Below are 13,903 nucleotides of genomic sequence, written 5' to 3' on the forward strand. Positions count from 1 at the left end.
ACTTTTTGGCCCCCAAAACATCTAGGCGATGAACATTTATGCTAAGACTAAAGAACAAAATTTAATGGTTTCTTTGTTAAGAACCTTGTGTCAAAGAAAATCTTAGTAATGCTATGAAATATTGTAAAAGTTGTTTTACTCTAAAACATCAAAGGAAGATATAACTATATACTTACTATATGAATATAGAATTGAGTACCACGAGCAAAGAATGGAAAGGAAGACCAACACCATCATGTTTATGAAACTTCACATAGATCGTAGAAAATATCCTATTCCAGCTAATAAATTTAATAGAGAAATTCACACCAATAACCAAAAATGTGTTTTAAGGTATCCATAGATAGTATCCATAGATAACCCCACACCGATTAGATTTTAGAGAGACTAAGAATCATGGATTTGACTTTGTTACAAATTAGGACCAAAAGTTGACAAAAAAATGATAAATGACATCCAAGGCTTTTGGCACATTTTGAGAGATGGTCTCCAAAAGCAACATGAAATCATCAATAGAACATTGGATGAGCAACTACCCATCTATGAGATAAACAACATGATTATAATAAAATCATGGTTTCAAATGGGTTTCAACAAATACCTTATAAAGTCAAGTGAATAAGGCGAGTGGTTGTGTATTTCTAGTGATATAATTTACATTTTTTTGGTGGTGGTTATATTCACTAATTCTAATAGAATTCATTTAGCATATCAAAAGGACTAAATTACTCTAAATTTTCAAGGAACATGCTCTTCCTATAAGAGGGCCAAAATTAGCACCACCAAAAAAACATCTCCTTGGTCAATCATCTGAAGGACTAAATTACTCTTAATTTTCAAGGAACATGCTTTGCACATAGTCTTTCTATAAGAGGGCCAAAATTATCACCACCCAAAAAACCTCTCCTTGGCCAATCAACACATAGGAGAGCCTAGATAACAAAAAGGACTATTGGCATTTATGGGTGAGACTAAGTTCTTCCCTCCTCCTAAATCATCAAAGTTTAAGGGTTGGCTTCATGCTTGTAGATAGATGCAAAGTGGTTCCACTCTCATCAACATTCATCAAAATTATTAAAGGCATTGCATGAAAATCTTTTGCAAAAATGATGACTCTTCTAGTGAGGTTGTTTTATTTCTGATACATTACCTCCTCTCATTTGCTTGCCTCGCTCATAGTTGGTCTTTAAGTCTTAAGCAACCTATAAAAAATGAGGAGAATGCAACAATAATGGTACCTTAAACATGATTAATGGAACTAAGAAGGGGTAAAATCAATATAATAAATAAGCACCATACGAGTTATTATTGAGTGTTGATGATTAACCTAACTGCAAACAGACGATGGGCTTCTTTGGGGAGTTATGAAGGTTAGGTTGGGGTGGTTGAACTAGGAAGGCGAGGGGTGGTGAGGTGGCCTTGGTAGGCTGTGAGCTAGCTGTCTCTAACAGTTTTTGAATCTCCACAATCTGCCAAGAAGACAGACATCAGTAAAATAATTTACTTTACTTGTCTAGGTAATTGAGAAAATTGGAGTAATTTGAGAAAATAAAAAATAATTTACAAATTATACAATATATTTATTGGTAATACCTGATCCTTCAAGCCCTTGTCTTTTTCCTGCAACTGCTTCTCCTATTTCATCAAAGAATATCTCCCTTTTTATGTCTTATTGAATAAAAGGACATGTAATATGGAATATTTATGTTCACTTACTTGCTGGGCCAAATCTTCCATATATTCTAAGAGTAGGCGATCCTGATACATAAAAGAACATAAGACATTCACAATACTTGTGGTATCAATACTTTAAAATGATAATATGGCCTGAGTATTTTACCTCCTCTTGAAATAAAGAATTATATAAAGATAGCAACATCTTAAAGTACCCAATACTTTGACCGAATTATGTTCATGCTCAACAATATTCTTAATGTAAACAATAATATTTTTAATGAAGTCTACACAAACTTGCCAATGAATGTCTGTAATAAAGGCCATTTGCTATGACCTAAGTATTCTACCTCCTCTCTTGAGATAGAGAATTATTATGTTAACTATATAAAGATAGCATCATCTTAAAGCACCCAATACTTTGACCAAATGATGTTCATGCTCAAAAATATTCTTCATGTAAACAAGAATATTGTCAATGAAGTCTACACAAACTTGCCACAATGAGAGGCCAATGACTGTCTATAAAGGCCATTTTCTAGCATAATAAATATACTTGGTTCATTGGATAGCATCACTAAGAACCTATAATTCCTCAAACAAGAAAATAAAATCCTTTGGAACATTATCCTTTTGCCTTTAGATTTGATGATGTCCACTTTTAACACTAAACTAGTTCTAGCATCTAGAAAATCATCAATTTGAGGCATTGGATATCAAACATTGATTGTTATCTAATATAAACCTTGGTAATATATATATGCATATACATGTAGTTTCTTCTCAACTAGAAGAAGAATAGAAGAAGTGATTAGCAAGGAATAGGAAAGAATAACTGTTAAGGTACTCATCAATCACCTTTTTTATTTTGTTTTTAATAACCTTATCCAATACAATGATCAATTGACCGAATCCATACAATCATTTTCTTCAATATTCTTTATACAAGTAAACATGGTAAATGATTTTGAAAATATATTAAAAAAACATCTTCGGCTTCTTCTCTAAGATGCTTTATGGAATTTAAACAGATAGTTATTATATTTGTGTCCTTGAAAAACTTAGTGAAATATCTTGAATGAATAACAATTACAAAGCTTACTATTTAATTAAAAAAATTGTGTTACACCAATCATATATATTTGAGGAATCACTAGCTCACCTTTTGTGTGGAGCATCTTTCATTTTATGCATAATCTAGTAGACAGGCAACCAAAGGTTGGGAAAATTGGATCTTTTCTTTGAGGACACTTTTTATATCTATCATGATACTAAAGTATGAGTCTATCTTGATGCTGCTAAAATCTGTTAGGACTCACTAGTTAGCTAAGGACCAACTACTTCTTCATTCCCTTTTGCCTTTATCAAGCTCAAATGTATAATAATTTTTTGAAAATTAAGTCTTAATCTTAAATCTTTTATCAACTATAAATTAATGACATTATGAGTGGATCCACTATTAAATAGTATGTAAGCATGTTTTTCCTTTTATTAAGCCCTTCCTCATGATTAGAAAATGAGGGTATTCATATTATCAAAAATATAAGATAGAAAAAATGAGGGTATTTAATAATAAATGGGAGTACATCTTCTTGCCAGGAAAATGACATTCTTGTCCTTTCCTACCAAGATTCCTCCCATAGTGGCAAGAGACGGCCACTTTTACATATCATTCCACTCTCTAATACTAATGATAAATTCCTTAGTAATAATTTATAACCTCTTAAATTTGACCATGCACTCCAAACAACTACATGGAGCATGGTTTTTTCACATAACGGACCCTCAACCCACTTTATTAGGAGACAACATAAATGACTACCAAGAATAGATGTGCATGGAATTAATTACACTCCACTTGCTTAGGCTAGACATACCTAACCACCACTGCTACTAACATGCTTTTATCAATCATGAAGCAATGGTAAAATTCCTAAACTAGAAATTCTCAGATAATCTCATCACTTTGACCATGCACTCTAAACACTTGCATCATGGACCATAGATTTTTCACATAATGGACTCAAATGGACCCTCATCTCACTTTATTAGGACACAACATCAATGACTCTACTATCAAGGCACTTGATGTGCATGTAAGCAAGCATTCTCCACTTGCTTAGGCTAGACACACCTAACAACAGCCAACATGATTTTATATTGCTTACATCCCCTCTATTGAATGTGGTTTATCTATTGAATGTGGTTTATTTTGTGAAAATGGAGGTGAGAAGGTTGGGCTTTTGCATCCAAGGAATAGGGTAAGCATTCACTTTTCCATTACCTTACTTGTTTCTATGACATTGTGAAGAAGGGGAGGAAGTTGTATTAAAAGTGTAAGCTTGTTAAAAGAATAAGCATGAGTAAAGAATATTTACTCATGCTTTTTATTGAAGTATACTAAACCTTTTGAAATCATGCAATGTACTAAAAACGCAAGCTTGTTAAAAAAATAAGCTGGAATGATCTTTACTCGTGCTTTTTATTAAAGTATTACTAGCCTTTTTGAAAGCATGCATTGGTTGGAGAAGCTATCACTAGATATTATTAAGCAAACACACAATGAACCTCTAATGACACTACTATGCTATGGAGATAGTGCTGATATGATTGAGCTATGCATCTCCAAGGTTGTCATGTAGAGGCTTAGCCTCTACAAGTACTCTAGGAACGAAGAGACATCAAAATAGTTTAAAGATCAAAATGTTTTATTGGGCATTGTTCTTGATAGTGGAAATTACTTTGGATATACTAAGGTTCAAGTTTGGGGGGCTATTATCTAGTGTCACACTCAGAGGTTATGCTTTGGTTTGTCTTGTGTAGAAATCAACTAAAGAGGAAATTAAAGAGGTGATTAAGGAGGAAGAATGGGATTTCTTGTAGGAATTTTGGTGAAGATAAACTTGGTGAACTAGCTGTGATAATCAACTTGAAAGCCAAGAAAGCCATTGCACTAGAGAGGGGATAGTGAAAAGGCATAGAGATGTTTACTCACTAGTCTAGTTGAAGAGATGCATAAGGTAGAGAGAATTCCAACCACCGGCCGCAAAAGCATCGATCCTTTAAAAAAACATCCACAGATACTTCAAGGAACTTCTAACTACAAAACTACATACACAAATTTCTCAAGAAGCATCTCTACTTAACTTGCTATGGTACCAAAACATATGTTTAAGGTTGATACACCTTTCTTTTCAAGAGATAAGCAAATAGATTTTGGCAAGAAAATGAGGGTATTCATATTATCAAAAATATAAGATAGAAAAAATGAGGGTATTTACCCAATAATAAATGGGAGTACATCTTCTTGCCAAGAAAATGACATTCTTGTCCTTTCCTACCAAGATTCCTCCCATAGTGGCAAGAGACGGCCACTTTTACATATCATTCCACTCTCTAATACTAATGATAAATTCCTTAGTAATAATTTATAACCTCTTAAATTTGACCATGCACTCCAAACAACTACATGGAGCATGGTTTTTTCACATAACGGACCCTCAACCCACTTTATTAGGAGACAACATAAATGACTACCAAGAATAGATGTGCATAGAATTAATTACACTCCACTTGCTTAGGCTAGACATACCTAACCACTGCTACTAACATGCTTTTATCAATCATGAAGCAATGGTAAAATTCCTAAACTAGAAATTCTCAGATAATCTCATCACTTTGACCATGCACTCTAAACACCTACATCATGGACCATAGATTTTTCACATAATGGACTCAAATGGACCCTCATCTCACTTTATTAGGACACAACATCAATGACTCTACTATCAAGGCACTTGATGTGCATGTAAGCAAGCATTCTCCACTTGCTTAGGCTAGACACACCTAACAACAGCCAACATGATTTTATATTGCTTACATCCCCTCTCCCCACCCCCCTTGTGTGTGCCCCTTCTCTCCCTCAAATGAAGAGTGGTCTTCTAGAATAATTTGTCTAATGAGATGAAAATGTGGTATCCTATAACCCTTTTTTTTGGTTTATTAGCAATCAACTTCTTTTGTTTAGCTATTAAATAGTAGGGTCATGTGATTGTTTGCAAATTTGACTTTTTATACACCTTAGTCAAGTCTTGCACCCTTCTTGTAAAAGTGGGAAGAACCTTCAAGAAATAAGCTACATAAGATTTTTATTGAGCTATCCTCTTAGGTGGAGAAGATATATCCTATAGATTCTGGTGTACTTCGAGGCTTATTTGCACCCTGTAAGGTTTGACATCCCAAGGGAGTGTCAATTTGAACAGTCTTTGTTTGATATTAGGTTTTTTGCACTACAGTAGCATACATTTAGTGTACATACATGGCCCTCATCGTCATCGACATCGCATCTTTGACCTCATCATCAACACCTTTGATAACATCGTCATCATTGTCACTAATTTCTACATTCCTGCTAGTAACATTTCTACACTCTACACTCTACACTCTACCATTTTTCGTACACTTTGCAGGTTTCTTCATCATCAGTGATCTAATGGTAGCCATCTTGATTGTGTTTTGATTTTTATGTAAGAGATTCGTTATTTACAGACTGAAATGAGAGACAATGATGTATTTGGGATACTTTCCATTGAGGATAAGCTTGACTGGACCAACTACTTGTTGTGGCCCTATATGATGCATCATGTATTGGTCACCAAAGGTCTTTTAAGTTTTGCTATTAGCATTGAGGCACGCCCTATCTCACCAATGTAAAATAATATAGGTACTTTGGACGGTTATACTAGTTCAGATGTAATTGTGGCATCTGCCTCCGTACCTCCCATAATGGAACAAGCCAAGTGGGATGGAAGAGATATATAAGCACATGCATTGGTGGAACTTTTATTAAAGGAAGCATTATTCCTCGTATTAGGTCATGTAGAACTGCCAAGTAGGCTTGAAATGCACTTTACTAGATGCGTAAGAGATGCGTAAGCACGAGTGGCCTACTTGCACAAGAAGTTAGAGTCCAAGTATATGAATGAGGAAGACTTAATGGATGCATTTCTCACAAGGATCAAAGATCTCAAAGAGCGGCTTGCATATATTGATGAGGCCTATTCAAATAGTTCATTGGTGTCTACTATTCTCATAGCTTTAGCAGATTCATATCACGATTTTGCATCCACACTTCGGCTTGCGATGAAGGGTAACCCCAATGCCCTTACGTTGATGAGTTGATTGCAGTGCTCTTGCAAAAAGAAAAATCCAAAAAAATCAAACCAGTATGCATATGGGAGATTAGGCATTCACTTTGCAAGTCAAAAAGGTAAAGGCAAAGCCTTTTCTTGAAGCTGTAAGGTGAAGGTGGACTCAATCTCGTTTTTTTATAAGGATTCCGAGAAGGGGGGTGAGAAGAAGAAAGGCAAATACAACTATTGTGTTAGAAGCCATGCTATTATATCAATGAATGTAGAAAAAGGTTGGAGAAGAAGAAGAAGTCAGGTATGGCTATTGGCTGATGCATCAGCACCAAGTGCTGAAAAGAAGAAGTCAATGAACTATGCACGTGATGATTAGGCATTCATTGTACACTAAAAGTATGATCCTTCTGTCCATACAATATATGTATGTTAATGAAATGATAGTGGTGCTAGCAAGCACATTACTTCTTAGCATGATTTATTTTCCTTCGCTAAGTCTACTCAAGGAGACACAATCACATGTGTAAACAACTCATATCCAATGAAACGAGTTGGCAAGGTTTTGCTCAGTTTTAAATGGTGGAACAATCACTCTCTTAAAAGTCTTATTCATTCCACGCATTAAAAAGAACTCATTGCTAGGCTCTTTTCCATTGCTAGGGTAGGCCTAGTGGTTAGATTTGTTGAGGTGTATACAATTCATGACCGGAGTGATGGAGACATCACCACCATGATATCCGGTACTTTAAGCCATGAGCTTTATAGGTTGGATATGTATACGACATTGACATATAATGCTTGTTCAAAAACTGTCATATGTATTATGAGTGATGCAGAGCTATGGCATGCCCACTTTGATCACTTGAATTTCGACATTTTATTGCATCTAAAAAGATAAGAGGTGGTGTCAGAGTTACCAAAGCTTGAGGCCCCAATCAAACATGTATGTGAGGGATGCACTTTTGGCAAGATGCAATAGACATCATTCTCAAAAGATGGATTAGTAAGGGCTATTAAAAAATTATAGCTTATACATTGTGATGTATGTGGTCCTATAAGGATACCATGATCGGGGGATATCTCTAGTTTATAGTAAGAGCTATTCAAGAATTATATCTTATATATTGTGATATATGTGGTCCTATAAGGATACCATCAATCGGGAGATATCTCTAATTATGAATTTTATTGATGATTATTCTAAGTACACTTGGATGTATCATACATACTTTAGACACTTTGTGTCTATGGATGAAAATGTGTTTGCATATAAAGTTGGCACCCTTCTTACAAAGAGGGGGGAGGGAAGGAGGAAAGGGGGGGAGTATATGATATCACCCTTCGTACAAAGGGAGGGAGGGACTATATAATGTGAAAGGAATTTCATGCATATACGGTTGAAAGAGGCATAAAACATCCATGCAACGAGATTTATATTTGTTTGCAAATATGGTTTTCAAATGCTAGACACAAATATTTCGTAGATTACATTTGAAATTTAATAAGCTAGATTTAGTATGTAAGAACTTTTAATATTAGCTATTACTTTATCTTAGGTGAGAAATTTAACTATAAATGATCATGAGGAGAAGTAGTGGATGCAATTTCATATACACATGAAAATCACTAATATATAGAACACTAGAGTTCTAACCTTTCGAGCTTTGACATGACTCAAGCCTATACCCATTTGTTGCTCCAAGTGATGTAGCTCTTTTAGATTGAGATTTACAATGTCTTCCCCTTTCATATGTCTGAAACAAATGGAAACCTTGTTAAAGAGAAATTGATGGATTTTATTGAGTTCTAGACCATGTATAAAGTAGGTAAATATAAATTCTATTGTATTTAGCCATAAAAGTACCTTAATCTCATTAATTGAGATTTAATAATGCACATTATTTGACATGATAAAAGATACTCACTTGCATGTGGACTGTAAAGTCTCTATTTGCTTCATGAGACATCTTGTTTTTTTATTCCAATGCTACAAGCACCAAGTTTTCATGTATTAGTCATTAGTATTTGGAAAAATATTTTGAAATGTTAGTAAATCCATGCACACATGAGTGTATAGACCCTATTTCATTAGATGCATCAAGACTGTGCAATAATTTCATTGAAACACCTTTGGTCATTTCATTGTCATTTGATGGTGTAATGGGATCTTACATCCTGATTATCTGTCTCTTCATGGTCTAAGATTTGGTTTTCTTCCATGCACTTCATATATCGCTTAGTAACCTCTGCCATACTTTTAACACAAAACACCAATTATTAATAAAATAAAATAGCTTGCAAAATTTTGAAAAACTATAAAACTTGAACAAACTTGGTAGAGAAGATTTTAAAGAAACGATCAAGTAATTAGCACACATTAGAAGGGGTCCAAAGGTCCTTGTGACACTCTAATGTGTGAGTAAGGTAGGCATAAAGAGTCTATAAATTTGAACTTTTTTATTAAAAGGGCCTTGGCTTCATATCTCATGGACACCACTACAAAGTCATAAAATCATAGTGTAGAAGATCGTCAAACTTATGCCTATACATCTTATATAGTGCATTAATTACTTATATTTTATCCATTAAAAGCCATGGGTATGAAATTCAAAGGCTTTAAGTAAATCAAGAATGGCTTATAGGTAAAGGAGTGATAGCCCTTGTAGTACTTTGAAAGTTTGATGTATACATGTCTTGTTATTGCAAAACAATAAAATTCGTAGATAACTAGATTTCTCATGCAACTTGAGAATGAAACTCAATGTTAACACTAAGTAAGCAGGCTTGTCTAGCTTCCAATTCCATCGCCTTTAACACATGATGTGTATGAAAGTTGAATACCCTGGAATCCATGTGCTTCTCAAATCCACATGTCAGATGAGTGGGAAATTCCAGATCCATTACCTATATCACCTGGTGCATGTGAAATTTGAATACCCTTAGATGAGTGATATACATTTTCTTTTCAAAACCCATGCTGACATGAGTAGGAAAGCAATTTAGAAGATTCTCATTGATTAGGTTTTGAATAAGAAGCCTAGGACGACTTCTTCTTTTTTGGGCATGCTTTGCAAAAGTAGATACTATAGCGATAGACTTTGGGGCAAATTTGTGGGGCGTGGGTTCCTAAAGTCAAGATTTTGGGCCTAGGGAAAAGGTTTCACCTTTCTTAATGGCCCTTATTTAATTGAACACCTTTTCCTTTTCTTAAGGGACTTTCTTTAATTGGGCTATGTTCCTTGTGTAGGGAAAAGGTTTCGCCTCTTTTAATGGACTTTCTTTAATTGAACACCTTTCCTTAAAGGACTTTGTTTAATTGAAGTTTATTTAACTTCCAACAAAAGAATTATACCACTTTTGTTTGTTTTAATTGAACATCTTTTCTTAAAGGAGTTGTTTAATTGAAGTTTATTTAAATTATACCACCTTTAATGTTGCATGCGGTAGCAACGTGTAGAGAGAGAATGCACGATATTAGTGAGCAAGAGTTGTAAGTATTAAAAGCAGATTCGCACTCTAATTAGAGCTAATTACTATAGTTTAGAATTAACCAGCACTCTAATTAGAGCTAATTACTATAGTTTAGAATTAACCAGGTGCACTGAAGTATACGCGAGCAGCAGGAAGCAAAACAGGGAGTTAATTAAAGCAGCATTAATTAACTGGGCTCCAAGCTTGGAAGTTAGATTAAGGAGTACGAATGGTGTTAGATGGAGGAGTAATCATGTTGTAAGGACAGTTAGATTAAGGAGTAATGATGTTGTAATTATACGTAGTACCTGGTGCTTGCAAACTCGAACAGCTTTCCTGCAGGTGAGAAGATGATGAGCCCCACCTCCGCATCGCACAGTATGGCGAGCTCCTGCGCCTTCTTCACCAGCCCCACCCGCCTCTTGTTGAACGTCACCTTCCTGCTGCTTGAATTTTCGATCCTCCGGATGTCAATCTTGCCTCTCCCCATCCTCCTGCTGTTATCAAAATACTAAAATCAAAAACCTTAACCCACCTAGATTCAAAGGTATTATAATCCTAACCATGCCTGCCTCAAGCATTACCTCTAATACTCAAGATTAATCCCAGTATTAACCCTGATTATACATTGATGTCTCGCTCAGCTTTATCCTGAATCAGCCTTCATCAAGGTCTAGCTATAATTGAAGGTATAATCCTAATGCTTAAGGCCTCCCTCAGGCTACAACGATAAATATAGCTAAATTTTTAAGGCCTTCCCTCAAGCTATAGCAGTAATCAGCTCTTAATCCTAAGGACTAAGTACTCAAGGTCTTATTGTAATCAAAGGTTAACCTGCTCTTGACCAATTCAAACACGTTCAAGTCCTACTCATATGCACTTATTTGCAGGCCAGAGATGCTCACAATGCCATCTTTTGGTAGGAAATATAAGCATTACCTCCTCCTTTTCTAATGCCAAAATTTTCTGTATAGAGACTGGGTGGTTAACTAATATCAAGTATAATAAGTGGGGATGGTGTGCGAGAGAGAAGCTTGGCAGGCAAGACAATGGATAGAGGCAGGAAGGCAGGAAGGCAGGAAGAACTGATGTGTTTTTTTTTTGGGTGGTGGGGGGGGGGAGGAGGGGGTGTGTGTGTGTGTGTGGTTTTTTTCTTTTAGGGTTGACAAAAATGGAAGAACCACATAAGTAGACAAGGGATACTATAGGCCAAGTCTTCAAAGACCATACTTAATTATTGGGTGACTTTTTTTATGGTATGTGTTTTTTTTAAATGGTATGTGTTTTTTTTATTCGTTGTCAAAAATGGAAGCACACAAGGGGCCGTCCTCATGTAGGCCTCTTGTGGCCAGTTGTGGGGTCAGGCCACTAGTGGCCTCCTCAATTTGGTCACATGCTCAATGTTCTGTACTCTCATCACCTTGCCACCTATGGGGGTGGCCAGTGTGAGAGTAGCCACAAAGTAGACAAAGGCAGTGTTAGAAAAAACTATCCTTTACTGCAATTTTCACAGCCCAAATTAAGAAAAACCGGTTGTAATTTTACATAACCTTGAATTAAAAGATTCAAATTTATGAAGTTTTAGTTTAAAAATGCATTTTTTCAATAAAAACCAGTTGAGCTTGAAAAGTTAATTTCTAACACTAGACAAAGGAGACTAGAGGCCAAGTGAAAACCAAGAAAAGACCATTATTATTGGGTGAGTTTTTGGTCTCCTACTATGACCGTGACCTACTGCTACTATCTCATCTTGTCCTGTGTTCTCACGAAAGGGTAGCCTCTCATCTTATCCTCCAACCCATTGAAAATTTAGAAAGGTCAATTGAGAGCTCTCTACAAGGAATTTACAAAGATGGTGTGAATTATACGCATATTTTCTTCACTTTTTGGATTTCATGAAATGAAGAGGAATTTTGTGTCTGTTTTCTAAAAAAAGTTTCTGGTGCGCTATGAGTCGGAAAAAAAGCATTTCTTTGAACCAATAAGATAAGACAATCCTCAAAAGTTATTGAGAAAAGGTACTATATGTTGGCATCATAACTGAATATGTAAAAAAAAAAGCCTTGTAAATTGGTAGAATTGGCAATTCCTATTGGGAAAATACATTAAATCTCTCTCTCTCTCTCTCTCTCTCTCTCTCTCTCTCTCTCTCTCTCTCTCTCTCTCTCTCTTCATAATAGAAGAAGATATATTACCAAAATTACTTTATAAATGGCCACATGGCTGTCATGTGATGTACTAGCTTTCCCTCACTCATTACTCCAAACCACAGGTGTAGCTCGGAGTATCCTCATCCAATATATAGCCGTGTCATTCTCCACCAAATGAGAGTTGACCGCAAGGAAGAGACTTGCCACAATAGTAACCCTTTTATACAACCAAATCCCTTCTCTCTCTCTCTCTCTCTCTCTCTCTCTCTCTCTCTCTCTCTCTCCCCCCCCCCCCCTAATCAATACAAGTAGGGTTATTCTTAAGGGACCTTGACCAATCAAAATTTCCCAAAACCTCTACAAACTACACAATTAGGATTAATGCAAGTAAAATAACAGGATTAATACAAGTAAAAAATGTCTTAAGTATTCAAAACAAGCATAAAAAATCAAGCCTAAGTATAAATAGCCAAAAGATAGGGGACATACTATATGTGTGTAAATAAATTGAGTTGGAATTTGAGGTAGACTCTCTCTATTATGACCATATAAAACATTTTTATCAGCAACTTACCAAACTAAGAGCCTTTTGAAGGTTTTTTTATATACAATAGATTGTAAAAATGTGAGCTGAAGTGTAGATAAAATGCCTTAAATTTTGTAGATTTTTTAAAGTTGAGGAAATAAAATTTAAAGTAGCCACAAGACGAGGGGATTTTTTTCGATCTTTTGTGCTCGTGTGCTCGTGTGCTTTCGTGCCGCTGTCAACAGCTAGCATGTTTTGAACCCAGCACCTCCTGCATTGCATGGGACTTCAACACCTGACCGCTAGGCTGTGTCTCCAATGGTAGCAGGAAGGGGGGATTTTTAATGAGAGAGTTTCTTTTTTCTTTTTTCTTTTTTTTTGGGGGGGGGTAAATTTGCAGTTAATTATAAAAAAGATGGCAAGAGAAGCGCACAAAACGTGGTGAAGCCTTTCCTTTTCTATCATTAATAATAATAAAAATTGGCTTTTCCGTCCATCAATAATTCGCCCTTTGCCCATTCTCCACCCTTTTGTCCGTCCAACAATAATAAATAATTTACCTGCTAGCATCCTTGCCCACATTCACGTGGTTTGTGCAATCGCGTACACTCCAATTTTTTTCCTCATTTGATTGACAATCGCCTGCAATCGTCCCCTTTCTCATAAGCACTCATTTTTCTTTCTTTTCTTGTCCTCTTTAACTAAATACGGAAAATTAAGGCCCCTACTTTTTCCTTTCAATCTTCTCTTCCACATGTATGTTGTTGTTTTTTTTTTTCCCAACAATGTGTAAAACCTTCCTTATGCAATGTTTTTTTTTAAATAACGAAATTTATAGATTACCAAAAAATAGGAAACTGTACAAAAGTATAAACCCAAAAACAAAGCCTAGAGGTAAACCCCCAAAAAAAAGAAACCAAACAGTTGCAAAGCAACAA

The 13,903-nt window shown here is 35.5% G+C and overlaps 1 protein-coding gene across 9 annotated transcripts; it reads right to left on the minus strand.

Annotated features, from left to right (window-relative positions):
* Positions 1 to 766: 766 nt before the first annotated feature.
* LOC147640298 (protein VERNALIZATION 1-like) lies at positions 767 to 11,392 on the minus strand. Of its 9 annotated transcripts, none has more exons than XM_086778968.1 (9): positions 11,229 to 11,392; positions 10,598 to 10,780; positions 8,991 to 9,072; positions 8,744 to 8,805; positions 8,473 to 8,572; positions 1,717 to 1,758; positions 1,594 to 1,635; positions 1,328 to 1,469; positions 767 to 1,202 (listed from the first exon to the last, which is right to left on the minus strand). In XM_086778968.1, the coding sequence occupies exons 2-9, from the start codon at positions 10,777 to 10,779 to the stop codon at positions 1,174 to 1,176; spliced, it is 681 nt and encodes a 226-aa protein (XP_086635094.1). In that variant the 5' UTR covers position 10,780; positions 11,229 to 11,392; the 3' UTR covers positions 767 to 1,173. The 9 variants fall into 9 exon arrangements, with proteins under 9 accessions (XP_086635094.1, XP_086635099.1, XP_086635086.1 ...); XM_086778973.1 differs by lacking the exon at positions 11,229 to 11,392 and adding an exon at positions 10,874 to 11,206; XM_086778960.1 differs by lacking the exon at positions 11,229 to 11,392 and adding an exon at positions 10,874 to 11,206 and having other exon boundaries at positions 10,598 to 10,783.
* Positions 11,393 to 13,903: the final 2,511 nt, after the last annotated feature.

This window comes from Cibotium barometz, chromosome 3 (assembly GCF_041138505.1).
Source record: "Cibotium barometz isolate CiBa-2024 chromosome 3, ASM4113850v1, whole genome shotgun sequence".
NCBI lineage: Eukaryota > Viridiplantae > Streptophyta > Polypodiopsida > Cyatheales > Cibotiaceae > Cibotium > Cibotium barometz.